This window comes from Chiloscyllium plagiosum, chromosome 35 (assembly GCF_004010195.1).
Source record: "Chiloscyllium plagiosum isolate BGI_BamShark_2017 chromosome 35, ASM401019v2, whole genome shotgun sequence".
NCBI lineage: Eukaryota > Metazoa > Chordata > Chondrichthyes > Orectolobiformes > Hemiscylliidae > Chiloscyllium > Chiloscyllium plagiosum.
The window spans coordinates 18,884,021-18,911,279 of NC_057744.1; the positions used below are offsets into that span (position 1 = coordinate 18,884,021).

At 40.5% G+C, this 27,259-nt stretch overlaps 2 protein-coding genes across 3 annotated transcripts in view; one reads left to right on the forward strand and one right to left on the reverse strand.

Annotated features, from left to right (window-relative positions):
* The window catches only part of LOC122540684 (vacuolar protein sorting-associated protein 26B-like), a 34,383-nt gene extending 15,682 nt beyond the window's left edge, over positions 1-18,701 (reverse strand). Inside the window, exon 1 of the mRNA XM_043676762.1 lies at positions 18,263-18,701. Within this exon, the coding sequence (XP_043532697.1) occupies positions 18,263-18,485 (223 nt within the window). The 5' untranslated portion in view covers positions 18,486-18,701. The remainder of the gene's footprint in view (positions 1-18,262) is intronic.
* A 601-nt stretch (positions 18,702-19,302) lies between these two features.
* ncapd3 (non-SMC condensin II complex, subunit D3) overlaps positions 19,303-27,259 on the forward strand; it is an 81,249-nt gene continuing 73,292 nt past the window's right edge. For both annotated transcript variants that reach the window (XM_043676756.1, XM_043676757.1), the window contains exon 1: positions 19,303-19,837. In XM_043676756.1, coding sequence (XP_043532691.1) covers positions 19,738-19,837 — 100 coding nt within the window. In that variant the 5' untranslated portion in view covers positions 19,303-19,737. The remainder of the gene's footprint in view (positions 19,838-27,259) is intronic.

A 27,259-nucleotide genomic window follows, 5' to 3' on the forward strand; every position in this document is an offset into this window, starting at 1 on the left:
TATCGGAAAGATGTTGTGAAACTTGAAAGGGTTCAGAAAAGATTTACAAGGATGTTGCCAGGGTTGGAGGATCTGAGCTACAGGGAGGGGCTGAACAGGCTGGTGCTGTTTTCCCTGGAGCGTTGGAGGCTAAGGGGTGACCTTATAGAGGTTTACAAAATTATGAGGGGCATGGAAAGGGTAAATAGAAAAGTATTTTCCCTGGGGTGGGGGAGCCCAGAACTAGAGGGCATAGGTTTAGGGTGAGAAAGGAGAAAGATATAAAAGAGACCTAAGGGGCAACTTTTTCACACAGAGGGTGGTACGTGTATGGAATGAGCTGCCAGAGGAAGTGGTGGAGGCTGGTACAATTGCAACATTTAAGAGGCATTTAGATGGGTATATGATTAGGCAGGGTTTGGAGGGATTTGAGCCGGGTGCTGGCAGGTGGGACTAGATTGGTTTGGGATATCTGGTCGGCATGCACAGTTTGGACCGAAGGGTCTGTTTCTGTGCTGTACATCTCTATGACTCGAAATGTGAAGCCTTTTGAATATTGATCACCACCTCCAAGTAACAAACTTACGAATGTTTCTTCATTACTCCCGAGGACTAATTTACCACATGCATTGTAGCAATTCAAGAAAGCAACTCACTCGCAACTCCTGAAGAAAACCGAGCAATAGTCACTCTATCTTGGCCTTGCCAGTAATGCCCATGTCCCAGGATGAATCAAAATGAAAAAAAGTGTCATAAATAACTAATTCTGGCTTTTCAACAGAAGTAAACTTCCAAAATGAAGGGTTAGACACAAAGTTTCATACATTACAAGTTATTTCTTAGACTTCTGCAAACTTAAACTAATATATCAGAATTCCATTACTTTCATTGTAACTTTATTTGGCATCAAGTAATAAATCTAAGTTTACATCATTAACACCCTCTATCTTTTCTTAAAATGCAGAAATCCTTCCTTGTTATCAGTTGCCATGCAAGTGAATTGAAATTGTGTCATGCAATACTTACATGGGCGTTAAACAGTTCACACTTCTGCTAAATATACAACACTTATGAGTGCACTCATTTGAATATTGCAAAATATCAACCCATTTGTGCAGGAAATATAGGAAGGATTACGTCAGAAAATCCCTTTTAACTGCAAATAAATTAAATGAAAAAAAAGAGATTTTAAAATCCAGTATTCTTAAAACTTCCTGGTTTGATACTTTTCTTCCATACTCAAAATCAAGCAGAATATAACAGTTACAAATTCAGGGTAAATGATGTATTGGTTCACATGGAAGCAGATAATGTGCAGATTTTTCTGATGTTGGGGAAAGACTGTATTGCAGGAGCAAATATTCTTCTTAGGTAGTTCCTTGAGACTAAAGATGATGTCTCCCACCCTGGAGATTGGGTCCTGAAGAAACAATAATTTTGGATTTGCAGATGGTGCCACAGATGGGTCACGATGTTTGATGGGTGGGATGTTTGGGTTTTGGCACACACTTTCTGTTCTGTCCCCTTGGCCACCACATGGGCTGTCAAAGGTGCTGAAAACCTGGAGTTGGTTCTTGAGTTTGAGAGGTCTTGGCCAATAAATTTTCATGAGGGTGTATTGCAGATTTTCAGAAGACTTTGGAGATGTCCTTGCACTGTTTTCTCCGTAACTGCTTGCTATAACAGAGTTTGGAGTAGAGAACTTATTCTGGATTTTTGTGTCTGGTATGCAGATGATGACAGTAACCAATGCCTCAGTGCTCAGGGTGTTGGCCTGATGGAGGACATTGATCCTACCCTTAGATCATTGTTGGTGATATTTCTCTACAGATTTGTGATAGAGTCATAGAGATATACAGCACAGAAACAGACCCTTCGGTCTAACTTGACTATGCCGACCAGATATCCTAAACTAATCTAGTCCCATTTGCCAGCACCTGGCCCATATACCTTCTAAAACCTTCCTATTCATATACCCATCCAGATGCCTTTTAAATGCTGTAATTGTACCAGCATCTATAACTTCCTCTGGCAGCACATTCCATACATGCACCACCCTCTACGTGAAAAATTGCCCCTTAGGTCTCTTTTATATCTTTCCCCTCTCACCCTGAACCTATGCTCTCTGGACTCCCCACCCCAGGGAAAAGACCTTGTCTGTTTATCCTATCCATGCCCCTCATGATGTTATAAACCTCTATAATGTCACCCCTCAGCCTCTGATGCTCGAGGGAAAACAGCCGCAGACTATTCAGCTTTTCCCTAAAGCTCAAACCTTGTAACAACTCTTAACGTGCTTGTAAATCTTTTCTGAATCCTTTTAAGTTTCATTACATCTTTCCGATAGGAAGACCAGAATTGCACACAATATTCCAAAAGCGGCCAAACCAATGTCCTGTACAGCTGCAATATGACCTCCCAACTCCTATACTCAATGCTCTGACCAAAGAAGGAAAGCATGCCAAACGCCTTCTTCACTATCCTATCTACCTGTGACTCTACTTTCAAGGAACTATGAACCTGCACTCCAAGGTATCTTTGTTCAGCAACACTCCCTAGGACCTGACCATTAAGTGTATAAGTCCTGCTCGGATTTGCTTTTCAAAAAATGTGAGGTGCTACACTATCTAAATTTAACTCCATCTGCCACTCCTCAACACATTGACCCATCTGATCAAGATCCCATTGTAATCTGAGGTAACCTTGTTCACTGTCCACTACACCTCCAATTTTGGAGTCACCTGCAAACTTACTAAGTATACATCCTATGTTCACATCCAAATCATGACGAAAAGCAATGGACCCAGCACCAATCCTTGTGGCGCACCACTGGTCACAGGCTTCCAGTCTGAAAAGCAACCCTCCACCATCACCCTCTGTTCTAACTTTGAGCCAGTTCTGTATCCAAATGGCTAGCTCTCCCTGTATTCTGTGAGATCTAACCTTGCTAACTAGTCTCCCATGGGTAACCTTGTTGAATGCCTTACTGAAGTCCATATAGATCACATCTACTGCTCTGCCCTCATCAATCCTCTTCATTACTTCTTCAAAAAACTCAAATCAAGTTTGTGAGACATGATTTCCCACGCACAAAGCAATGCTAACTGTCCCTAATCAGTCCTTGCCTTTCCAAATACATGTAAATCCTTTCCCTCAGGATTCCCTCCAATAACTTGCCCACCACTGATGTCAGGCTCACTGGTCTTTAGCTCCCTGGCTTTTCCTTACCATCTTTCTTAAACAGTGGCACCACGTTAGCCAACCTCCAGTCTTTTGGAACCTCACCTATGATGATTGATGATCCAAATATCTCAGCAAGGGGCCCAGCAATCACTTCCCTAGCTTCCCACAGAGTTCTAGGTTACATCTGATCAGGTGCTGGGAGATTTATCCATTGTTATCCATTTCAAGACATCAAGCACCATCTCCTCTGTAATATGGACATGTTTCAAGATAACTGCCATGCATTATCCATTTCTTCAATACATACAGAAGATCAGATTACACACTACCTTGTGGACCACTAGTGGGCTTTGTACCAGGTTTGATGTTTTTGTGATTAAAAAACTGCACCTGAATATTGGACTTTTTCTGTCATCATTGAAAGGAGGGTCCTAGAGTCATAGAGTTATACAGCACAGAAACAGATATTTTGGTCCAACTCATCCATGCCATCCAGATATCCTAAAGTTATCTAGTCTCATTTGCCCTCATTTGGCCCATATCCCTCTCAGCCCTTCCTATTCATGTACCCATCTAGATACATTATAAATGTTGGAATTGTACCCACCTCCACCCCCTGTTCTGGCAGCTCTTACCTTACACGCACTACCATCTGTGTGAAAACATTGCCCCTCAGGTTCCTTTTAAATCTTTCCCCTCTCAACTTAAATGTACGCCATCTAGTTTTGGACTCTTCTACCTGGGAAAAGATCTTGGCTATTCACACTGTCCATACCCTTCATGATTTTATAAACCTCTATAAAAGGTTGTCTCTCAGTCCCTGATGCTCCAGGGAAAAAAAAAAAACTCCAGCCTATTCAGCCTCTCCCCATAGCACAAACTCTCCAATCCCAGCAATATTCTTGTAAAACTTTTCTGAACCCTTTCAAGTTTAACAACATATTTCCTCTCGCAGGGAGACTAGAATTGAATACAATATTCTAAAAATGGCCTCACCAATGTCCTACACATGAAGTTCCAACTCCCACACTCAATGCACTGACCAAATGAAGGCAAGTGTCCAAACGCCTTCTTCACCACCCGGTCTACCTGTAATTCCACTTTCAAGGAACTATGCACTGCACCCCTAAGTCTCTTTGCTCAGCAACACCCACCAGTGATTTACCATTATCTGTATAAGTCCTGCCCCAGTTTGCCTTACCAAAATGCAACACCTCACACTTATTAAATTAGATTTAGATTAGATTACATTACAGTGTGGAAACAGGCCCTTCGGCCCAACAAGTCCACACCGACCCGCCGAAGCGCAACCCACCCACACCCCTACATTTACCCATTACCTAACACTACGGGCAATTTAGCATGGCCAATTCACCTGACCTGCACATCTTTGGATTGTGGGAGGAAACCGGAACACCCAGAGGAAACCCACGCAGACACGGGGAGAATGTGCAAACTCCACACAGTCAGTCGCCTGAATTTAACTCCATCTGCCGCTCCTCAGTCCATTGGTTCACCTGATCACCTTCTGATAACCTTCTTCAGTGTCCACTATCCCACTAATTTTGATGTAATCTGCAAACTTACTAACGATACCTGCTGAATTCACATCCAAATCATTTATATAAACGACAAAGCAGTGGACCCAGCACTGATCCTTGTGGCTCACAGCTGGTCACAAGTCTCTAGTCCGAAAAACAACTCTCTACCACCACCCTCTGTCTCCTAACTTCAAGCCAATTTTGTATCCAATTAGCTAGCTCCCTCTGGATTCCACGTGATCTAACTTTGCTAACCAGTCTACCATGCGGAACCTTGTCGAACGCCTTGCTTAAGTACACACTGTGGATCAAAACTATGTTCAGTTGCTCACTGTGAATCTCCAAAGTCAGAAGACAGCTTTGTGGGCAGAGGCAGGCTGATTGAAAACCTGTATCTTTCAAATCTTTAGCAATTCTCTCACGTACCTCCACGAATGCATCAACGATGGTTTGAGGTTCAATCCAAGCGCGCATGCAAACAGGAGTCACCTTTACACTGCACCTCAAATAAAGAGGATAGGATGGTCTTAATTTTGTACTGGAAGCAATACAGGTTGAATGCTTTCTTAGTTGTCCTGTAGAGAAGCTCCACTCCAGCAGGAAGTTCCATGGATACGGGGTAGTGTAAAAAAAGAGAGATACAGAAGAGCATTGATACAATGACTCATCTTTGCTTGAACTCACGTATACAGGAAAACACATTTGTTTGCACGGATATTTGGACTGTGGTGCATTTGTTTGCAACGAACCCGGAATGTTTTCATGTAGCAGATGTAAAATGACAACAAACATCTATGGGTAGCCCAATTTACAAATGCTGCTCCATAATCCCTCTGGATGACAGAATTGAAGGTCTTTGTGAGGTCAAACAAGGTCATGTATAAAGTTTACTTCTGCTCTCTGCACTTTTAATGGACTTGGCATTCTGTGAAGATCATGTCTCTTGGTAGATGGAATCCACATTGTGACTCAAGTAGCAGCTCTTTAGCCACGGAGATAGGATATTTCTGGAGAACTTTTGTAATGACTTCTTCTGTGGTGGATAGCAAAACACAATTATTTAAATAATGGCATCTAAGAGATCTATTGACATACTGTCCTCCTTCCAAATGAGGCATATAAGATAATGTATTCATACCACAAATGTTTTTCTGATTTACTTCTGTCTGGACCAGTGGCTTTGTCATAGTGGGCTATGGATGTGCTGAGAAAATGGCTTGTATCATGCTAGAAGATGTGATCAAGGGCACCCACGTGAAAGATTCAGTCTCAGTTGAAGAGATCTTCTAAATTCTTCTCCCCAGGAATGCAAACTCCTCTTTGCCTTTGATGAAACGCCACTGTTCTTAGCTCTCAGTGTGGTAGGCCGTTGGGTGTTTTGCATCATAAGTGGTCTTGACTGCACTAAAGAATTCGTGCATGTCATGGTGGCTGGCATGTTTTTGGATTTCCTACGCTCTCTTCATTCACCATTTGTTCTTTAGGTCATAGGTTTTTTTGTGGGACTTCATTCTTCATTTCTCTTATAATTTTGGAGGTACTTCCAGTCAAGGAATGCCTGTACTTGTGATTTAATATCTCCTGGATCATCTGATCAATGTAGTCAAAGCAGTTTTGATAATTCCTGGTTCAGCAGTCTAGAATCTCCTTACAAGTAAACACTCAATTAACTGCTGCAAGACAATATTTGAATTGTTGGAGAAACAGAAATTGTTGGAGAAACTCAGCAGGTCTGACAGTATCTATGGAGAAAAAGCTGCATTAATGTTTCAAATCCCGTGACGTTTCTTCAGGGCATGGATGGTTCTTTGTTTTATTATTATGCTTAAATATCCATTCTAATCACACACAGGGGCAACATTTCCTTGGGTCATCATTCACATAAAACACTAATGAAAGTACATTTAACTGTAAAGAATAATTTTGACAAATATACAAGACCAAAGTTCTCAATAAAAGACACTGTTACAGACAATGCAGAGAGACATTTCTTTATGAGTGTCACAAGATTCGCCAGTTCCTTTGCACTTGTAAAGGTGGACGGTGGAGGAATCTTTATATTCTTGTAGCACGGTTCCTTCCTCTTAGATAGGCTGAGAGAGCTCAGTGAACTTCTTGACCAGTCACTAATCTCCAGTCTTGTAGACCTCAGCTTGTGCAACTACAATGTCTGAAGCTTTGCCACCAGACAGAGCAATGAGTCCTAATAAATTCCTAATGGTATGGAAGAGTCAACAAGGCAGCAATTAATGGCAACCTGTTCAATCAAACCTGGAATCAATTATTAGGAAGCTAGTAGCAGGGTATTTAGAAAATCATAATACAGTCAGTCAGTTAATTTTTTTTAATGCACGAGCAATCATATTTGATAAATTTGCAAGAGCTCTTTAACAATGTAACAAGTAGGATGTATACTGTGAAACTATAGGGTATTTCGATTTTCAAAAGACATTTGATAAAGTGCCATAATAAAGGTTACTGTTAAGATAAAAAACATATAATCAAAAACAGAAGTTGTTGGATAAGCTCAGCAGGTATAGCAGCATCTGTGAAAAGAAATCAGAGTTAATGTTTCAGCTCTGAGGGTCACCAGACCCGAAACATTAACTCTGATTTCTCTTCACAGACGCTGCCAGACCTGCTGAGCTTTCCCAGCAACTTCTGTTTATGTTTCAGATTTACAGCATCCGCAGTTCTTTAGATTTTTGTTAAAGACATACAATGTTGTGGATAATATATTAGCAGGATTAAAAGGATTGGCTAGTTAACAGGAAACAGAGTCTGGATTAATGGGTCACTTTCAGAGTGACAGCACTGTTAGTAGTGGAGAGGCACAGGGATCATCTATAAATAACGACTTGAATAAAGGGTGAAACTGCATTGTAGACAACATGAAAATAGGTAGAAAAGCAACTTGTGTAGATGAAACAAAAGTATCTGCAAAGGGAAATAGGTTAAGTGAGCAGGTAGATGTTTGGAGCAGGGACTAAAATGTACGAAAATGAGAGATTGTTCACTTTGGCAGGAAGAATGGAAGAGCAGCATTTTATCCAAATGGAGTCAAACTGCAGAAAGCTGCAGTACAGAGGGTCTTGGGTGTCCATGAATCTCAAAAATCAGCGTAAATAAATAGCAAGTAGTTAGGTACGCAAACAGAATATTGCAAATGGGATGGAGTGTAAATATTGGCAACTGTTAGGACAAGTGTACAGGACATTAATGAAATCACACCAAGGAGTATGGAGTGCCCTTCTGGTCATCTTATCAAGGAGGGATATACTTGAATTAGAGAGATATCAGTGAAGCTTTACTAGGATGATCCCTAGGCTGAGGGGTTTGTCTTACAAACAGGTTGCGTATGTTGAGCCTATGCTCATTGAGGGTTGGAAGAATAAGTGGTGATCTTACAGAAACATGTGGGATTCTGAATGGGCTTGATAAGGTAGATCCTGAGGAGACATCTAGAATTAGGGGAAAAGGTATCAGACTAGAGTTTGCCCATTTAAGATGGAGGTGAGGAAATATTTATTCTCCCAGAGATCATCAAATGTTTTGAATTTTTGTCTCTGGCAAGCACAGGAAACTCAATCATTGAATATATTCAAAGGCAAAGGCAGAGTTAAAACAGATTATCAATTGATAATGGAACCAAGATAAACATAAGGAACAAGTAGAAAACTAGGGTTAAGGCCATAATCAGTTCTGTTGTAATCTCATTCAATAGTGCAGGCTCAAGGAGCCAAAGGTATATGCCCCCTCTTGTTTCTCCTGTTGATTGGCCTTCATCCATCAATGAATAAACAATTTAGAACACAGTTAAATCGCTCTGCCCATTTTTTGAGAATTTGGGTTTTTTCTAACAGAAGTTTTGATCCATAAGTACAGAGGATAGTGATGAACCAATAGTCTGGGGCCTGTATACAGATTTCAGAGCATCATAGCATCTCTTCCTGCCTTTATTTGTTGCCACAGAAATGAAAATGAGGTTTCTGATTCAGTCAAGTATCTTGAATCTCATTGTGCATGCACTGGACCAACCGATACAAAGATATTGAATACACAATTTCCTCACAAGGTTCACTAGCTCGGTTACAGGCAAGGAGAGATTTTATTTTAGGGTTTTTATTAGGTTGCTTTTTGACAGGTTAAGCAGGTTGGACTTGTACTTATTAGAGTTCAAAAGAATAAGGAGAACATTACTGAAACATAAAATTCTTATGGGGCTTGACTGGGTAAATGCAGAGGGGTTGTTTCCCCTTATGGGAGAGTCTAGGACCAGAGGGCAGAATCTAAGCGTAAGGAGTTGCCCATTTACGAGAGCGATGAATGTGTGGAACTCTGTACTGCAGGAGACTAGGTTACCGAATATATTAAAGGTTGAGATAGATTTTTAATCAGTAAGGGAATTGATGGATATGGGGAAAAGACAGGGTAATACAGTTAAGGATCAACAGAATTGAAGCCGCTCTCCAATACACTGGGTCCACAAAACTCTACAAGTACCTCAACTATTGCGTTGATAAACTCTTATTGTCAACAAAATAGCAGCACCATCACAGCAAAGATTCTCTTCCCAAGTGCAAAACATTTGAGCTTCAGGTTTATATTTAAATTAAAATGAATGCAACAACATTGTAACTTAAAAATATATTTTATTATAGCTTCTAAAGAAGCTGGTGTAGTAACTTAGGTGGCATTGTGGTCACATTATAAATTTGGCATCCTTTCCAATGCTAAAATTAGTGAAGGTTCTTTTAGATTGTGGAGCACACATGCCAACTCAAAATATATTCATGAATCTGCAACTACCATTAATCAGCAAAATATGTAAGAGGCTTGCAGTCAAACAGGTGTAAACAGCCAGCTGTTTAAAAGAAACTGCAGGGCAATAACAATGTTTCAGTTTTATAATGTTGACTTTTAGAATGCAAAGTCTGAATGGGACAATAAATAATGTTGACATGATTGAAAATGTTTCGCTGCAAAGCTAATACTAGTTTCCCAAATATTCAAGAGGAAACCCAGTGCCTTTTTCTTCTCCCAGGGTAAATTAGTTTTTTACACCAGTGCAAAAGTCCAACAATTTAGAAGAGCTAAAGGCCTTTTTTTGGCGGGGGGGGGGGGGGGGGGAAGGTACAGCAGATTTTGTTTTAACCAGCACTTTAGGAACCAGCACTTTTTTTTAATATACATTCACAGGATAAGGGTGTTGCTGGCTCAGCCAGCATTTATTGCCCAACTTTAATTGAGTTGAGAGTGCAACACGTCATTGTGGTTCAGGAGTGACATGTAGGTCAGACCAGGTAAGGATAGCAGTTTCCCTCCCTAAAGGACATTAGTGAACTAGATGGGTTTCTACAACAATCGACTATGGTTTCATGGTCATCATTAAACTCTTAATTCCAGATGTTTTATTGAATTAAAATTCTGCCATCTGCTGTGGTGGGATTTGAACTCATGTCCCCAGAACATTACCTGGGTCTCTGGATTAACAATCCAGAAATAATACTACTATGCCGGTTACCTATCCATCTTGATAAACCAGCAGAAATTATATATCTCAAAGTTTACTGTATTATTCTGTCCAATTAATTTAGCTTTTAAAAGAATATTTACATTGAGGTAAATTTGTTTAATTGAATAGCCACACAGAACATCAACTGTTGATTCAATTTTTGAATCAATTTTGCCTCAAATACCATGATCTACCACAATGTTCGAATAGTCAGTTGTGCGAGAGAGTGAGAAGGCTCTTTCCGGTAAGTTCTATTTAAGGCAAAAATCGAAATATTATTTAAATGACTTATGCTGTAAATAAAGTATAACCGTGATATGCATACCCCTACATTACATTTCTAATACTTAGCATATTTTTACATTGATTATGAGGACCTGTTGATTACCTGGAATATTTGATCAACTGGCACACTCCTGGTCCCAAAGGTGCCAGTTAATAAAAGGTTTACTATACATGGAAGGGACATGGCCTATTTTGTGTTCCAATTTCTGCTCTCTTCTTAGCAACTCAATGAAACACAAAAGCAAATCAAAAAGCTGCATGATCAGACTTCCTCAGTGCGAACATAAAATGCCAATATATGTTGATAAGTAATCCAAGAAGCTTAGACAATGATTCATGCCTTCAGAAAAAAGAAAAAAAAAGAAAAAAAAATCAACAGAAAAATTATTACATTATGTGGAACACTTGGCTTCAGCAACAAGTTTCAACTATCACCAAGCTTTGTCCATTGAGCTGTTATTTAACACCACAAGTAGGGTACAAAGTGTACATGAAACACTAACATATTAACTCAGGAACTTCTAAATAACTTGCTCCATCAGAATTAAAAGAAAAACAAGTCCTGGACCTCATTATATACAATCAAAATAACAATATCATACCACCAGAAGTTGATAAGTATGAGTTAATAGCAATGATATCCATTTGTGACAGTATGGTCTTGGTATACTCCGCTTTATAATTGTCTCAAGATTATTCACTTCATTGGCTTTTATTATCTCACACAAGTCCTTCATAATAGACTTTATAACTTAACTAATGTATAACCAATGATGCAAAACGTACAACATTTTCAACACCATAAACCCTGCAGCTTAAGCTACCATGAAATTCCATTAAAAAGCAAACTAGCATCAGCTAAAACATTTTAGAGTTTGCAGTTAATTCTGTGCTCAGGACTCTGTAATGGGATGGGGAGGTGAGATATTCATTTGTGTGTAAGAGCATTTCTGATTATTTTAAAAAAATACCCAAGGGGTAATATCCTTACATCTGGACCAGGAGGCCTGTGTACAAATTGCACTTGCTCCAGTGGTATCTAATAACATCCCTGAACAAGTTATAGAGTCAGAGATGTACAACACGAAAACAGACCCTTCTGTCCAACTTGTCTGTGCCGACCAGATATCCCAACACAATCTAGTCCCACTTGCCAGCACTCGGCCCACATCCCTCCAAACCATTCTCAGCCCATTGGCCCATCTGATCAAGATCCCGTTGTAATCTGAAATAACCTCCTTCGCTGTCCACCACACCTCCAATTTTAGAGTCATCTGCAAACTTACTAACTATATCTCTTATGCTCACATCCAAATCATTTATATAAATGACGAAAGATAGAGGACCCAGCTCCGATCCTTGTGGCACTCCACTGGTCACAGGTCTCCAGTCTAAAAAACTACCCTTCACCACCACTCTCTTGTCTTCTACCTTTGACCAGTTCTGTATCCAAATGGTTAGTTCTCTCTGTATTCCATGAGATCTAACCTTGCTAGCCTGTCTGATTGATTAAAAAAGGGACCCAGAATTAAAAAGATTCAGTTCCCAGAATCCTTGTTGGGCGGTGTTTATAATTAGGAGACTGAATGTTTTTGTTTAATTAATGCTCGGTTATTAAAATAAAAATTCAGTATCCAGAAAGTTCCAGAACTTCTGAACTGGCCTTGCTATCAGCTCCTGAGTGTAGAATTTGTTTTGTTTATGTTATAGTATGGGTTCCACAGCAACTGAGGAATAGAAACACTGCATCTATTTTAATGGTCCATGACGACGTACTTTACTGTTCTTCCTTCACTAGACACAGGGCCAGTGTTTGGCTTTATAATCTACTATATGTACAATAAACGACTGGAAGGTTCGACTGTGTAAACTACTTAAAGTATATTGCCTTTGAATACAACATTGCCAAGTTTATCATATAAAAGCCCGTCATCAAGTCTGCAGGTGGCAGCATTTCAATAAAACAAAGAGATCCAAAACATTTCAGGTCAAAAATGCCATGTGAAAAAAAAAGTGATTGTACTTTGTTGTTCGATTTTAGGAAAACATCACAGTCCCATCCTTCTGCTAGCTCACTCTGATTTGCATTCCAATTTGGCTCCTGCATCTATCAAATGCAGGCAGAACAGCCAGAAAATCCAGGAATAATTCATAGGATTCATTTAAAACAAAAAGGTCCTTGATGCAGTTTAAATCAAGATGTTGATGCTTTTACATATCTGATTGGAGCCAGTGGTGAGAAATTGGCATACATCCCATTGCTCGCTCTTTTGGTACCCAACAAACAAGAACAGTTTATATTATTGACATTATATCAAAACTGAGCTGTTGTTTTTGGATTCGTATACTGTTATAACAACTAAGCAGAGACATCTACGAAAAACAGATGATGTACTGGAGACCCTGAATAATGCCCAAGAACTCAACAATGACAAGAACATTTGTATTTGAGGTGCCAAAGTTTGAACCAAAAAAAATCCCAAATAACTTAGTTGCAGTCCATAACTAGTAACCATAACTTTAGGGGGTGCAATAAATAATACCATTTGTGAGAGCTTTTCATAGAGTTTTGCTCGTGTTTCACGCAGATGTTTTAGACTGATATTTCATCTTTTCTGTTTTTTTTAATTAGAGGCCTGATTTACTTACTGGAAGTTCTTGCAGTACTGCTATCATAAACTTGCACAAGGCTAAGAGTGACAAACTAATGTCAGCAAATTCAGATCTCAATCACATGGGTTACACAAAGTCAAGAAACAAGAAATGATCTTCTTAGGATTACAATTGTTCATCACTGGGCAGATTTTATTGTATTCTGTTACTAAAAGTTAAGTAAACTTTCAAGACAATGTCCATTACTTTACAAACCATTTTTATGGCACGTGGCTCCCAATTTTGGGATTTGCTATCTTCAGTGCAAACACCATGTGTCATCCCAGTGTGTACAGATTGATTTATAAATTATTGCACAAATCAGATGTGGTTCTACTCACAGTTATGGGTCAAGCCTGCAGGAATTTACCACATTAATGAAAACATCACTTAAGGACATTACGGAATTCAGTGATGAAATAAAAGAAAACTAAGTAGAGCTTTCATGGCACCATTAGCCAAATCCCACTATAATTTCTTGAACGACTCTTATTTCTCCACTATATATTATCCTCAGTGAGCTCTGAAGTGTGATTTATTTAAGTGTTTAATGAAGAGAATGAAATTTCTCACTTCAGCATTCTGTTCAAAGTCACAGCTTTTGTTTAACTAACTGTTAGAAATTTATGTTGCTCATCATTGGCAAAAATTAAAGCTATTCTGTCTATCTTTGACAGCATGAAGTCTGCAATATAACCCAAATCCCAAACTGGTTAAGAGTGACTTCACAGAATCACAGAAGCGTTACGGCACAGGAGGTCATTCAGCCCATTTGGCTCATCAAATGAGCACTAGTACTTAGTGGCAATCTCTTGCTTTTTCCCCCAATTCTCTTGCACTTTATTTCCATTCGAAAACCATCCAATGCTTTCTTGAATTATTCAATTGAACTGGCCACCACATTTCTAGTCAGTGCATTCCATAACATCATAACCTGCTGTGTGCATATGTTTCTCATTTCTTCACCTTTGCTTCTTTTACAGATCACTTTAAATTATACACTATTGTTCTTGTGCCTTTTGTGTGGAACCAGTTTCTCCCTATTTTATTCAGACCATTCATGATCTTGAAAACCTGTATCAAATCTCCTTCCAGTCTTCTTTTTTCCAAGGAAAACAATCCATCATTGTAACTGAAGCTCCTCATTTGTGGAACCATTCTTGTAAATTGCTTTTGCACTGTCTGCAATGCATTTACTGCCTTCCAAAAACATGGTACATAGGACTACACAAAATATTCCAGCTCAGGTCCATTAAGTATCTCATAAAAGTTCAACATCATCTCTTAATGCCAAGTATACTATATGCTTTGTTTACTACTCTCTCTACTTGCCCTGCTGATATTAATGATTTGTACTTATGTACACCCAGGTTCTTCTGCTCCTGCACCCCTATTTTATACTGTCTTCAAATCTTTTACCAACCAAAATGCATAACCTCACTTTTCTGCATTGAATCTCAACTGCCATCTTGACGAATTGATCTATGTACTGCCGGAGTTTGACACTGTCCTCCTCAGAGATTACAATTCTTCCAATTTTACTAGATGTTGTATTTTTCCATACTCTACTGGACCCGGAGCTGAATCAAACACCCAACATCCATGTTTTCATAAAGACCATCTGCATAACATAACCAGCTTCTGCTCCTACCTCAATTCACTGCTACTCATGTAGGTCTGTATTTGTATTTGTTCACTTATCTTTTCTCTAACTGAGTCAAATCCCCTTACGAGCTTTAACTGTTTATATCCTATTCCTAAAACTTCTACCTTACATGTGTTGTATGTTTCTATAAGGAAAAGACAGCCAAAGGTCATTCAGCCTATCAGGGGCTGTTTCTTTGGCAGAATGATTCAGTTTGTACCACTCCTCTGCTCTTGCTCTCTGTGTTATCTTATCTGGTTTCTTCTGCTTTCAAACATGTATAAAACTCAAATTATCTTGACTTCCAAAAGTTAATGAATCTGCTTCTCTCACTTTCAGGCAGTACATTCCAGATCACAGTAACTCACCATATGTAAACAACTTGTCTCTCCCTTTTGTTCTTCTGCTAATTATTGTAAATCGGTCTCCTCTGGTTATCAACTCTCACACCAATGGAAGGTTTCTCTCTACCATCTATATTAATCAAAATCCTTCATAATTTGTACACATTATTTACCTCCTGCTCTAAAGAGAACAATCCCAACTATTCCAGAATCCACAATTAACTGGGAGTTATCAGACTTAAGTGGAACTCACAAATGCTAATTTTGATTTCTCTGTACCTTCTCAGCAGCACTGCATGCTGCACTATCTGCGACCCTGATATACTTTGTATCGTACAATCTGCCTGGATAGCACACAAAACACCACTTTTCACTGTATCTAGGTACATGTGACAACAATAAATCAAACTGAAAGATACAAAATTAGGCTTTCAATCACTGTATCAAAATGCATGCAGTCATCATCTCATCTCTGGTACTTAGTATGTTTTCTCCATCCTAAGCCTTTCATTTTCTCCCTATAGCATGGCATTCAAAACTGCATACAAGGCTGGAGCTGACAGCAATGTCCAAAACCCTTTAATGAGGCTTCTTCCTCAGTACCAAAATAATCTTTATCAGTCACAGTCTGACATGACTATGACATAGATTAACTATCCATCCTAATCCTCTCTTCCTGTCTGAAGCCTTTGTCATAGTTGACCACAACAACTGCTCTGATGGTTCATCAATATTGTCCATTTTGGTAGGATTGAAACTGTTTGGCTTCATTCTTATCTGCTAGCCATGAAAGAATCACTCACAATGATCTCTCTTTATATTCAGCTTCACTATTTCTGGCGACCTTCAAGGATCTATCACCTCCACAGTTTTTCCAGTGTCTCCAAATTGTCCGATTTTTATCTGGTATCCAGAAATTTCCTCCAATCGAGTATGGGGAGGATATTTTCTAACCACCAACTCAATATTAACTTAATTTGATCTAAGAGTTTCTGACCATATACTCATGCCATCGGCCAAAAAAGCCTAACTTCCAAAAGGTACCCAATTTTACATTACCTCACCTACTTCCAAAAGCCTTTTTTACCTACGGATTTCGGATTACTATTCACTCAATTGGCTTACAAGTAGACTATCCTCCATAATATGAGGTTACCTAAAGATACGCTGCTTTTTTCCTAATTCACACCAAGTTCCACTCACTGGTTACCGTATGCTCACTGAAATGCATTAGTTCCTATTTATACAACAACTCAATTTAAATCCATTGTTTTCAAATGCATCAACTGAATGCACCTCTCTTGTAATTTTCTCCAGCTGCAAGTACTCTGATATATCAAAGTTCCTCTAATCCTGGATTCTTGTACATCCCAAATATAATTTGTTCCAGCATCAGTGGCTATGGTCTCAGCAGTCATAGCCTCAAGAACTGAATTCTCTCCACAGAAGTCTCCACTTTTCTTTCTTCTTTTAGGTTATTATTTTTAAAAATATCTTCTTGACTAAGCTTTGTATCATGAAGTTGTGTCATTTACAACACAGAATGAAGCCATTTGTATCATTGTGTCTATGCCAGCTCATGAAACATTCTAGCCAGTCTCACTTCCCTGCTCATTCCCTGTTGCTTGGCTAGCTTTAAATTTTCATCCAATTTCCTTTTGAAATTAACTGATCCTCATTGATACATGTTCATCTGCTGCATCTTTTAACCACTACCTATTATGTATAGTGCTGCCCTATTCAAGCCAACTGGTTCTGGTTGAAAGAAATACTAAATGTCATTACTGTGCAACATATGGCAACATTGTGACTTTAATCTTCAATTAATCTTCAACTTCAATCTATTGCTCTACCCTGGTGGAGGAGTTCCAGGTCATTAGTGCTGTGCAAAAAAACTTTGTTCTTCAACTTCCACCGTATCTCTTGCTCACAATCTGATCTTTGAGTCCAAGTTTTGTTTGGTCTCTATCTAAGAAAGGATATTCTGACTATGGGAAGGTGGCAGCACCGATGTATGAAGACAAACTATATTCACTGGTGTTCAAAAAAAAAGAGAGGGTAAAGTTCATAGAAACCTGTAAAATTCCAACAGGACTAGAAGGTTATTCCCGATGACCGGAGAGACCAGAAGGAAGGCGTCACACACTAGGGATATGGAGCAGGACATTTGGGACCGAGATTAGGATGAATTTTATCACCTAGAGAGTAGCAAGCCTGTGAAAATCTCTGCCATAAAAAGCAGTTGGGGCAAAATCATTGAAAGTTTTTAAGAAGTCAGGCATAGTTTTTAGTGCCAAAGGGATCAAAAAGAGTAAGAAGAAAAAGGAACAGGGTACTGAGTTGGATGATCAGTCATGATCAAATTGAATGGCTGAGCAGGTTTGAAGGGACAAATAGCCTACTCCTGTTACAATTTTCCAAGGTTTCTGTCTCAGAACCTTTAAACTATTCAGCTGGTAACTTTCTGCAAGTCTCAAAATATCACCCCTCTCCTTTACATCATGACAACTCAGGAGAAAGTGAGGACTGCAGATCCTGGAGATCAGGGTCGGAAGTGTGGTGCTGGAAAAGCACAGCAGGTCAAGCAGCATCCGAGGAGCAGGAGAAATGAAGTTTCGCGCATAAGCCCTTCATTAGGCCTGACCTACTGTGCTTTTCCACCACACTTCCATCGTAACAACCCAGTTTTAAAAGCCTCCTTATCAAATTTAACGAAATGCGTTAATATCCATTATTCTTGGGTTGAGAGTAAAATGGAGATGTAACTGTGTTAAAGATGATATGTCTAATAGCTCAAAAATAATGTCTATAACAATTCTAAGCAATTAATTCAGACTGGACTTCAGGATTGCTACCTAATTCTGTAGTTACATGAAAAAGAGGTAGATAACGTATTCAATTTGACAGATTCGACGTATCAATAGTCCAACTACATTCAGTGAGGGTGAGGGTGAGGGTGAGGGTGAGGGGGCGGGGGGGGCCCAGTTGACCCACCTCCCAACAGTTCATCGCGCTTTGCAAGTGAAGCAACACGACTGAACAACCATCTCGACAATAATCTCCAACAATTTAAAGAACAAGTTGTATTGCAACCCATATTAAGGCCTTGGGTACCTACCAATCTGCCCTATGAACTCGATTTTAATCCCCTGATGTTCTAGCCTTTTCCCGGGGTTTTTCAGGGTGACATTTACTTTCCCGGAGACGGTTTCTCCATCGTAAAACAGGTAGTATTTATCCTTCTTCCCATCTTCTGTCTTGTGCTCTACTCTTTTACGCGTCTCAGCGTCATTCAACACAACGTCAATTTCTGCACTTTGCCCAAAACTGAAGAAGCTCATCTTTCGCTGGCCTTTTGTTATTGCTTACAAGAGTGCGGCGTAGATCTGTATCCCCTTAATCTTCCCACTTTAAAGCACGCCGCTTGGCCCTGTACAAATACAGGGGTACAGGCTGGCTCGGAGCCTTTTTCCTGTTTCTGTGTCTCTGCAGCAACTTCACCCTCGACCTCACTGCGCATGCGCCGCTACCTCCCGCCCTACCACCCTCCTGCAAAACGCGCATGCGCCGGCATTGTGTCATGTGACAGCACTCCCTTTTTCATAAAATATATATAGAGGAACAAAGAAATGCAGAAAGGAAAATTAATTTTTTATCCTCCTTTATACCTGCACAACCTGTTCACTTTTGCACGGAATTTAATATTAATGGCCAAAGATTTGCAAGTTAGGTAGTTTGACCATGTTAGATATTGCCCTATTAAAACCTGAAGAACTGCAGATGCTGTAAATCAGAAACAAAAAAAAACTAGTTGCTGGAAGAGCTCAGCAGCATCTGTGTAGAGAAAAGAGGGTTAACATTTAGGGTCAAGAACAGAGGAAAGGTCACTGCATCCGAAAACGTTAACTCTGATTTTTCTGCACAGGTGCTGCCAGACCTGCTGAGCTCTTCTAGCAACTTGTTTTTTTTTCTCTCTGTTAAATATTGCCCAGTAGTATCTGGGTTTGATGTGTTAGTCGTGGTTAAAATCCTATGTTGGGTTACGGGAATGCTCCTGGAAGGGTTGATGCAGACTCGATAGATGAATGGACTCCTTCTGGACCGCAGGGATTCTGTGATTCGCTACTAATTGGAATGAAAGCAAAATACTATGGAGCTGGAAATGTAAACTAAGCACAGTGAATGCTGGAGAAACTCAGCTGGTCTGTGGAGAAAGTTAAAGTTTCTACTCTGACGTTGAGTGACTCGAAACGTTAATTTATGTTTTTCTCTCTGCCAGATTTGCTCATTTTGTCTAGTATTCCGTGTTTATTACTAATTTAAACGTTAGTCCTCACTGAGAAGAAGACTAAAAGTGGAAGATAATCCGCCACCAATTTGAACATTCATAATTCCAACCGACAAGGATCGCGCATGTGCAATAACCGCCGCCCGGAGCGGTGGAGAATTTTTTTTAAAAAAAACAAAAGCGGGATTGAGATACGAATGTTAAAGTCATCGTGTAACTTACACATGCAAAGTCGGTGATGGGAGGAAAAAAAAAGAAAACATATAAGACGTTTGGAGCCGGCGGAGGTGTTAGCGCCAGTGCGCATGTGCGTGCCTTTTTGGCGGCTGGAGTCTGCGTTTGAAATGGCTGGAGCTCAGCTGGTGGCCAGTCTGGAATATTTCAAACTGCGCTGCATCAGCACAGGTAAGGGGCTCTGAGGAGGACGTAGACGCCTGGTCACTGCCTTGGGATAAGTTAAGGACCTAGTTAATAACCGAAACACTTCATTTATTAGGAACAGATTATTGCAGAACAGGAAGGCAGATTACTATCTAAATGGAGTCAAGTTAGATAAAGGGGCAGTACAATGAGATCTAGGTGTTCTTGTACATCAGTCAATGGAAGCAAACATGCAGGTACAGCAGGCAGTGAAGAAATCTAATGGTATGCTGGACTTCATAACAAGAGGAATTGAGTATAGGAGCAAAGAGGTCCTTCTGCATCTGTGCAGGGCCCTGGTGAGACCGCACCTGGAGTATTGTATGCAGTTTTAGTCTCCAAATTTGAGGAAGTACATTCTGGCTATTGAGGGAGTGCAGCGTAGGTTCACGAGGTCAATTCCCAGAATGGTGGGGCCATCATATATGTTGAAAGATTGGAGTGACTGGGCTTATACGTACTTGAGTTTAGAAGGGTGAGAGGGGATCTGATTGAGATGTACAAGATTATTAAAGGATTGGACACCCTGGAGGTAGGAAGCATGTTTCTGCTGATGGTTGAGTCCAGAACCAGAGGACACAGTTTAAAAATAAGGGGTAGGCCATTTAGAACAGAATTGAGGAGAAACGTCTTCACCCAGAGAATGGTGGATATATGGAATGCTCTGCCCCAGAAGGCAGTGGAGGCCAAATCTCTGGGTACTTTCAAGAAAGAGATAGCTTAGAGCACTTCAAGATAGTGGAATCAAGGATTATGGGGATGATCAGCCATGATCATAATGAATGGTGGTGCTGGCTCGAAGGGCCAAATGGCCTACTCCTTCACCTTTGTCTATTGTCAGGTGCTGGAATCTGTACAGAAAACAACAAGCACTGCTGATCACAGCAGGTCAGGTGGCATCCATGGAGAGAGAGAGAGCAAACTAATGTTAAGAGTCAAGATGACTCTTCAGGGCTGAAGTCAAGTCTGGAGGGGACAGCATTTATGCCATAGTTTGGAGTGTAGGGTGCTGGTGGAGAAAGGATGTTGATATTTCAGATTAAGTGATTGGAATGTGAGAATGGCAAAACAATAGTGATAATTTGAAGATGCTGGTATTGGACTGGGGTGTATAAAGTTAAAATCACACAGGTTATAGTCCAACAGGTTTATTTGGAAGCACTAGCTTTCAGAATGGCTCGTACATCCAAATAGCTGAAAATGTGTTGCTGAAAAAGCGCAGCAGGTCAGGCAGCATCCAGGGAACAGGAGAATCGACGTTTCGGGCATAAGCCCTTCTTCAGGAACGTCGATTCTCCTGTTCCCTGGATGCTGCCTGACCTGCTGCGCTTTTCCAGCAACACATTTTCAGCTCTGATCTCCAGCATCTGCAGACCTCACTTTCTCTCTGTACATCCAAATAAACCTGTTGCACTAGAACAATATTGTATCTCCTACCAGACTTGAAAGGGCAAACTGTCCCACTAGGGTGAGGGGAGAAAGAGTATTATAATAGAATGTAACAAACTAAAAGCTAAGTGAAGAAATGGTTCAAAATTTGAAGCCATGTGCTGACATGTTCAGTCACATACATTGCCATTTGGATGCTGATGGTTTAGATTATGCAAGATGCTGTAGGAGAAAGTGAAGGCTGTGGATGCTAGGGATCAGAGTTGAAAAGTGTGATACTGAAAAAGCGCAGCAAGTCGGGCAGCATCTGAGGAGCAGGAGAATCGAAGTTTCTGGCATTAGCCCTTCATCAGGAATGTAGAGGGGAGGAGGGGGCTGGAAGATGAATAGGAGGGGGTCTGGGAGGAACGTAGCTGGGAAGGTGATAGTTAGATGCAGGTGGGGAGTGATGGTGATATTTGGAGCAGAGGATGGCACGGATAGGTGGAAAGTAAGATGGACAGGTAGGACAGTTCAAGAGGGTGGTGTCAAGTTGAAGGGTTGGATTTGAGATGAGATGGGGAGGGGAGATGAGGTAACCAGTGAAATTGACATTGAAATCTTGTGGTTGGAGGGTCCAAAAACTGAAGATGAGGTGTTCTTCTTCCAGGCGTTGGGTGGCTAGGCTCTGTGGCTGACTACTTCAACCAATCCCAATGCCCTGTAGTTGCTCACTTCAACTAATCCCACTGCTGTGTGGCTGATCATTTCAACTCCACCCTCCCACTCTGCCAAGGGCATGCAAGTCCTGGGCCGCCTCCACTGCTGAGTCTAGCCACCTGATGCCTGGAAGAAGAACGTCTCATCTTCTGCCTTGGGACCCTCCAACCACATGGCATCTATGTTAATTTCACCGGTTTCCTCATCTCCCCTCCCTTCCACCTCATCCCAGATTCAACCCTCCAACATGGCACTGCCCTCTTGAACTATCCTATCTGCCCATCTTGCTTCAACTTCCTATTTGCTCCAACTTCCACTCTGATGTATCGGCATCAGCCTCCACCTGCATCTACCTATCTCCTTCCCAGCTACCTTTGCCCCAGCCCCACCACTCCACCCCCATTTATTGCTGAGCCCCTTCTAGCACCCTCCTCAGCGCCACCCCAATCCCAACATTGCTGATGAAGCGCTTATGCTTGAAACGTCGGTTTTCCTGCTTCTTGGATGCTGTCTGACCTGTTCTTTTTCAGCGAAACACTTTTCAAAGCTGCTGTAGGTCCTGGTTGTGATTGACAGGCAATTGATCCACCTGTATATCTTGCAGTTTACTAAATCCTCAGTGTGCTGAACCAGCCAGCTGCAAGCACTTGGTTGCCTACTGTATACTTGGAATATGACAATTAATTTTCCAGACAATGTTTTATCTTTTACAATCAATTTGGTGAATCTTGTTGTTGTGTAATAATTTAATGCAACTGTCTGGTAATTTGACACTTGATTTTATGTTGACCCATGTGTATCTGTGGATTAAACAACCTGTCCCAGGAATACCATACATTTGCCTGTTGATCACTGTATGCTGATAATTGTGGTTGTGTTTTTGTTATTTTTGTATGTAGGTGTTGTAGGGATTCTTGCACAAAGTTCTGTATGTACATAGGTATGGTTTAACAGTTTTAGCAGTCTTGACATGCTTTTGATTTATGAGTCGTGTTGGATATCTGTAGGTATTATGATTTAAATATTTTACAAGTATGGTGAATATTGCTGAAAATGTGTTGCTGGAAAAGCGCAGCAGGTCAGGCAGCATCCAAGGAGCAGGAGAATCGACGTTTTGGGCATGAGCCCTTCAGGAAACTGGTGAATATTGGTCAAGATTGCAGTGTAATTAAAGATTGGGAGTGAAACCTTGTTCCAAATTTGTTTCAATAACTCAAAACAAGTATAGTAAATACTGAATCTGAAATCAAAACATAAAAAGCAGGACATACACTTTAAGGGCAATACAGAAACTAGACAGGAGTAAAGAGTAGCCATCCCCTTTTGCCAATTGAATTGTGCTTTCATTTAAATCCATTTCAGCTCTGATTTTAATTTTCTCTCTCTACAACTCACTTTTACCTTTCAAGAGACTATTATAAAAGTTTTCTCTAACCAGACTTTTGATCACAGTGTCATATTATTTGTGTGTGAAGCGCCTGAGAACATAGTACAATGGTAAAGACATTTAGAAATTGTTGCATGATCATGTTTTGGCCTTTCGTCCCTCCTCCTTTTCTCTCCCTTTTTGAAGCTGCTTAAAACCATCTTCAAATTTTTCAGTTATAATCAATGGGCATTGACCTGAAACAAGGTCTGACGTTGTTAGTGGGCAAAATGCTAACATTTTTAACAAAGGATTTTATAACAAATCTATATGTTTATTAATAGACTTCTGGTTTGAATGCCAGGCTTCTAGGAATTCTTGTGCGTGTTTTTGTTTAGCCTGTCCCAGGATGGATGTATTGTCCCAGTTGAACTAGTCTCCCTCTTAGTCTGAGTCAACGGATACTAGTGAGAGTTGGTCCTGTCTTTTGGTGGCTCATGTATCCTGGTGGCTAAGTTCTTGCCTGTTTGTTCAATGTAATGTTTGTTGCAGTACTTGCAGAATGTTTTGTGTATAATATTCATTCTGCTGGCTGTGGCACCGGGGTCCTTTAAATTCATTACTGAAACAGCTACTGGTCTGTAACCTGAGCTACAAATCTCAAATCTCATGGGGGGAGGCCAAGATTCGGGTATTGAGCTTGGTAATCAGCCATGATCATTTTGAATGGTACAGGTGGCTTGAGAGGTCAGTTGACTTACACTTTACTTCCTCAGAAGGTTAAGGAAATTCATGTTCAGAATGACACCAATTTTTATAGATGCACCATAGAAAGCATCCTATACAGATGCATCACAGCTTCTGCTTAAGACCGCACGAAATGAGAGAGTTGTGAATGCAGCCCAGTCCACCACAAAATAACTAGCCTTCCTTCTATTGACTCTGTCTACACTTCCGTGGGGTCGAAAACATAAAAGTTTGAAAATATGTAATAGCTCATTCATAAAGTCAGGAAGTATGGGATACAGGGAGATTTGGCTATCTGGATTCAGAACTGGCTGCTGACAGAAGGCAGAGAGTGGTTGTAGATGTAAAGTATTCTGCCTGGGGGTCAGTGTTGAGTGGGGTCACACAGGGCTCTGTTCTTAGGCCTCTGCTCTTTGTAGATTTTTTTGAATGACTTGGATGAGAAGGTTGAGGGGTGGGTTAGTAAATTTGCAGATGACACAAAGGTTGGAGGTGTCATCAACAGTATTGAGGGCTATTGCAGGCTGCAGCATGACATAGACAGGATGCAGAGCTGGGCTGAGAAATGGCAGATGGAATTCAACCTGGATAATTGCAAAGTGATACATTTTGGAAGGTTGAACTCGAATGCTGTATGTAGGATTAAAGACAGGATTCTTGGCAGTGTGGAGGAACAGAGGGATTTGGGTGTGCAAGTACATAGATCCCTCAAAGTTGCCACCAAGTGGATAGGGCTGTTAAGAATGCATATAGTGTTTTGGCTTTCATTAACAGGGGGATCGAGTTTAAGAGCTGTGAGGTTTTGCTACAGCTCTACAAGTCCCTGGTGAGACCACACTTGGAATCTTGTGTCCAGTTCTGGTCGCTCTACTATAGGAAAGATACAGAGACTTTGGAGAGGATGCAAAGAAGGTTTGCCAGGATGCTGTCTGGACTGGAGGGCTTGCCTTATGAAGAAGGTTGAATAAGCTCAGACCATTTCTCTCTGGAGAGGAGGAGGAAGAGAGGAGACCTGATCGAGGTATACAAGATAATGAGTGAAATGGATACAGTCAATAGCCAGAGACTTTTCCCCAGGTCAGGATTGACTGGTATGAGGAGTCATAGTTTGAAGATATTAGGAGGAAGGCATAAAGGAGACATCAGAGGTAGGTTCTTTACGCAGAGAGTTGTGAATGCATGGGATATGTTGCCAGCTGTGGTGATGGAAGCAGAGTCATTAGGGACATCTAAGCGACTGCTGGACATGCACATGGAGAGCAGTGATTTGAGGGGTGAGTAGGTTAAGTTACTATATTTTACATTAGGATTAAACCTCGGCACAACATCATGGGCCAAAGGGCCTGTTCTGTGCTGTTCTTTTCATTGTTATATGTTCTACTGACAGATTTAAAAGCAGCTTCTTCTCTGCTGCTACCAGACTTATGAATGTACCTATGATTAGAATTTATTTTTCTTTGCACCTCCTTTGTAGCTGTAACACTATATTCTGCATTCTGTTCTATTGCCCTGATGTACTTATGTAAAGTTTGATTTGACTGATAAGCACACAGAGTATTTGCAGCAATTCTGCTTTGATATTAGTTCCCCCTGAAGAACAGTTGGGAATGGACAATAAATGCTAATGTGACCAATGATGGCCACATTCTGTGGAAATATAAATAATCAAAAATATGAATGTGCTCACTTTTTATTTCTAAAGTATGGTTTTTATACCTTGGTGTATATCTTTCCCTCAACCTGGGCTATCTGTTCCCAGGATACTTCCATATCATTTTTTGCTGTCCACCAGAGAGTTATAGAGTCATAGAGTTGTACAGCACGGAAACCGATACTTCCAACTCATCCATGCTGGCCAGATATCCCAACCCAATCTAGTTCCACCTGCCAGCACCCGGTCCATGTCCCTCCAGACCATTCCTGTTCATATACCCTCCAGGTGCCTTTTAAATGTTGCAATTGTAGTAGCCTTCACCACTTCCACTGGCTGCTCATTCCATACATGTATTACCCTCTGCATGAAAAACTTGCCCCTTAGATCTCTTTTATATCTTCCCTGCTCACCTTAAACCTATGCCCTCTAGTTCCAGACTCCCCCAACCAGGGAAGAGACTGTCTATTTATCTTATCCATGCCCCTCATGATTTTATGAACCTCTATAAGGTCACCCCTCAGCCTCTGACACTCAGGGAAAATAGCCCCAGTCTGTTCGGTCTCTCCCGATAGCTCAGATCCTCCAACCCTGGCAACATCCTTGTAAATCTTTACTGAACCCTTTCAAGTTTCACCACATCCATCTGATAGGAAGGAGACCAGAATTGCATGCAGTATTCCAACAGTGGTCTAACCAATGTCCTACACAGCTGCAACATGATCTTCCAACTCGTGTACTCAATACTCTGACCAATAAAGTAAAGCATACCAAATGCCGTCTTCACTATCCTATCTACCTGCAACTCCACTTTAAAGGAGATATGAACCTGCACTCTAAGGTCTTTTTGTTATCTATAAGTTGGTAAGTGAAAAAAAAACAGAAAGGTTGCCCTCCCTGTTCAGCACTCCTTAGATTCTAAAGTTTGTCATTTAGAGACATGTTGCACATTGGCATTATGTTTGTTAGCTGAGTAAATATTAACACAAATCCCATTATCTATTATATGTTAAATAACTGGCATGTTAATTAACTTCCCCTTTTCTTTTCAGTTTCTCATGAACCTATCAGCAGTTTAGAAGAAAAAAAATTACTAGTTTTTGGTTGTCAATTCATGGATAAAAATCATTTTGAATATATCTCGGGGCACTGCCAATTTAAGTTAAATTGTTGCCAGTGATGTCGAGGAGCGCAGCACTCTACGAAACATATGCAAGAATAGAAAGTTGGATACTGGCCCATTGCACAAACTTTGACGCTCGTTTTTATTCCCTGTCTTATTATCTTTCTGATGTTTGCTATTTTTTTCCAACTGTCATTTGCTAGTGTTCCAGTGAGGCTCAATTCAAACTTTGAGAACAACATCTTACCTTTTACCTCTGCAATCTCATGGACTCTAAAGTTCAGGAACTTTAGATCTGAACCTTTGCTTTTATTTGATCTGTGTTTTCCCCTTTCTTTGATTTTTTTATTATTTATCATTCATATTGCATTCTGACGGTTTTAATATAAAAATTAATCAGAATTAATGGAGGAGGTAACAGTGCACAACTCA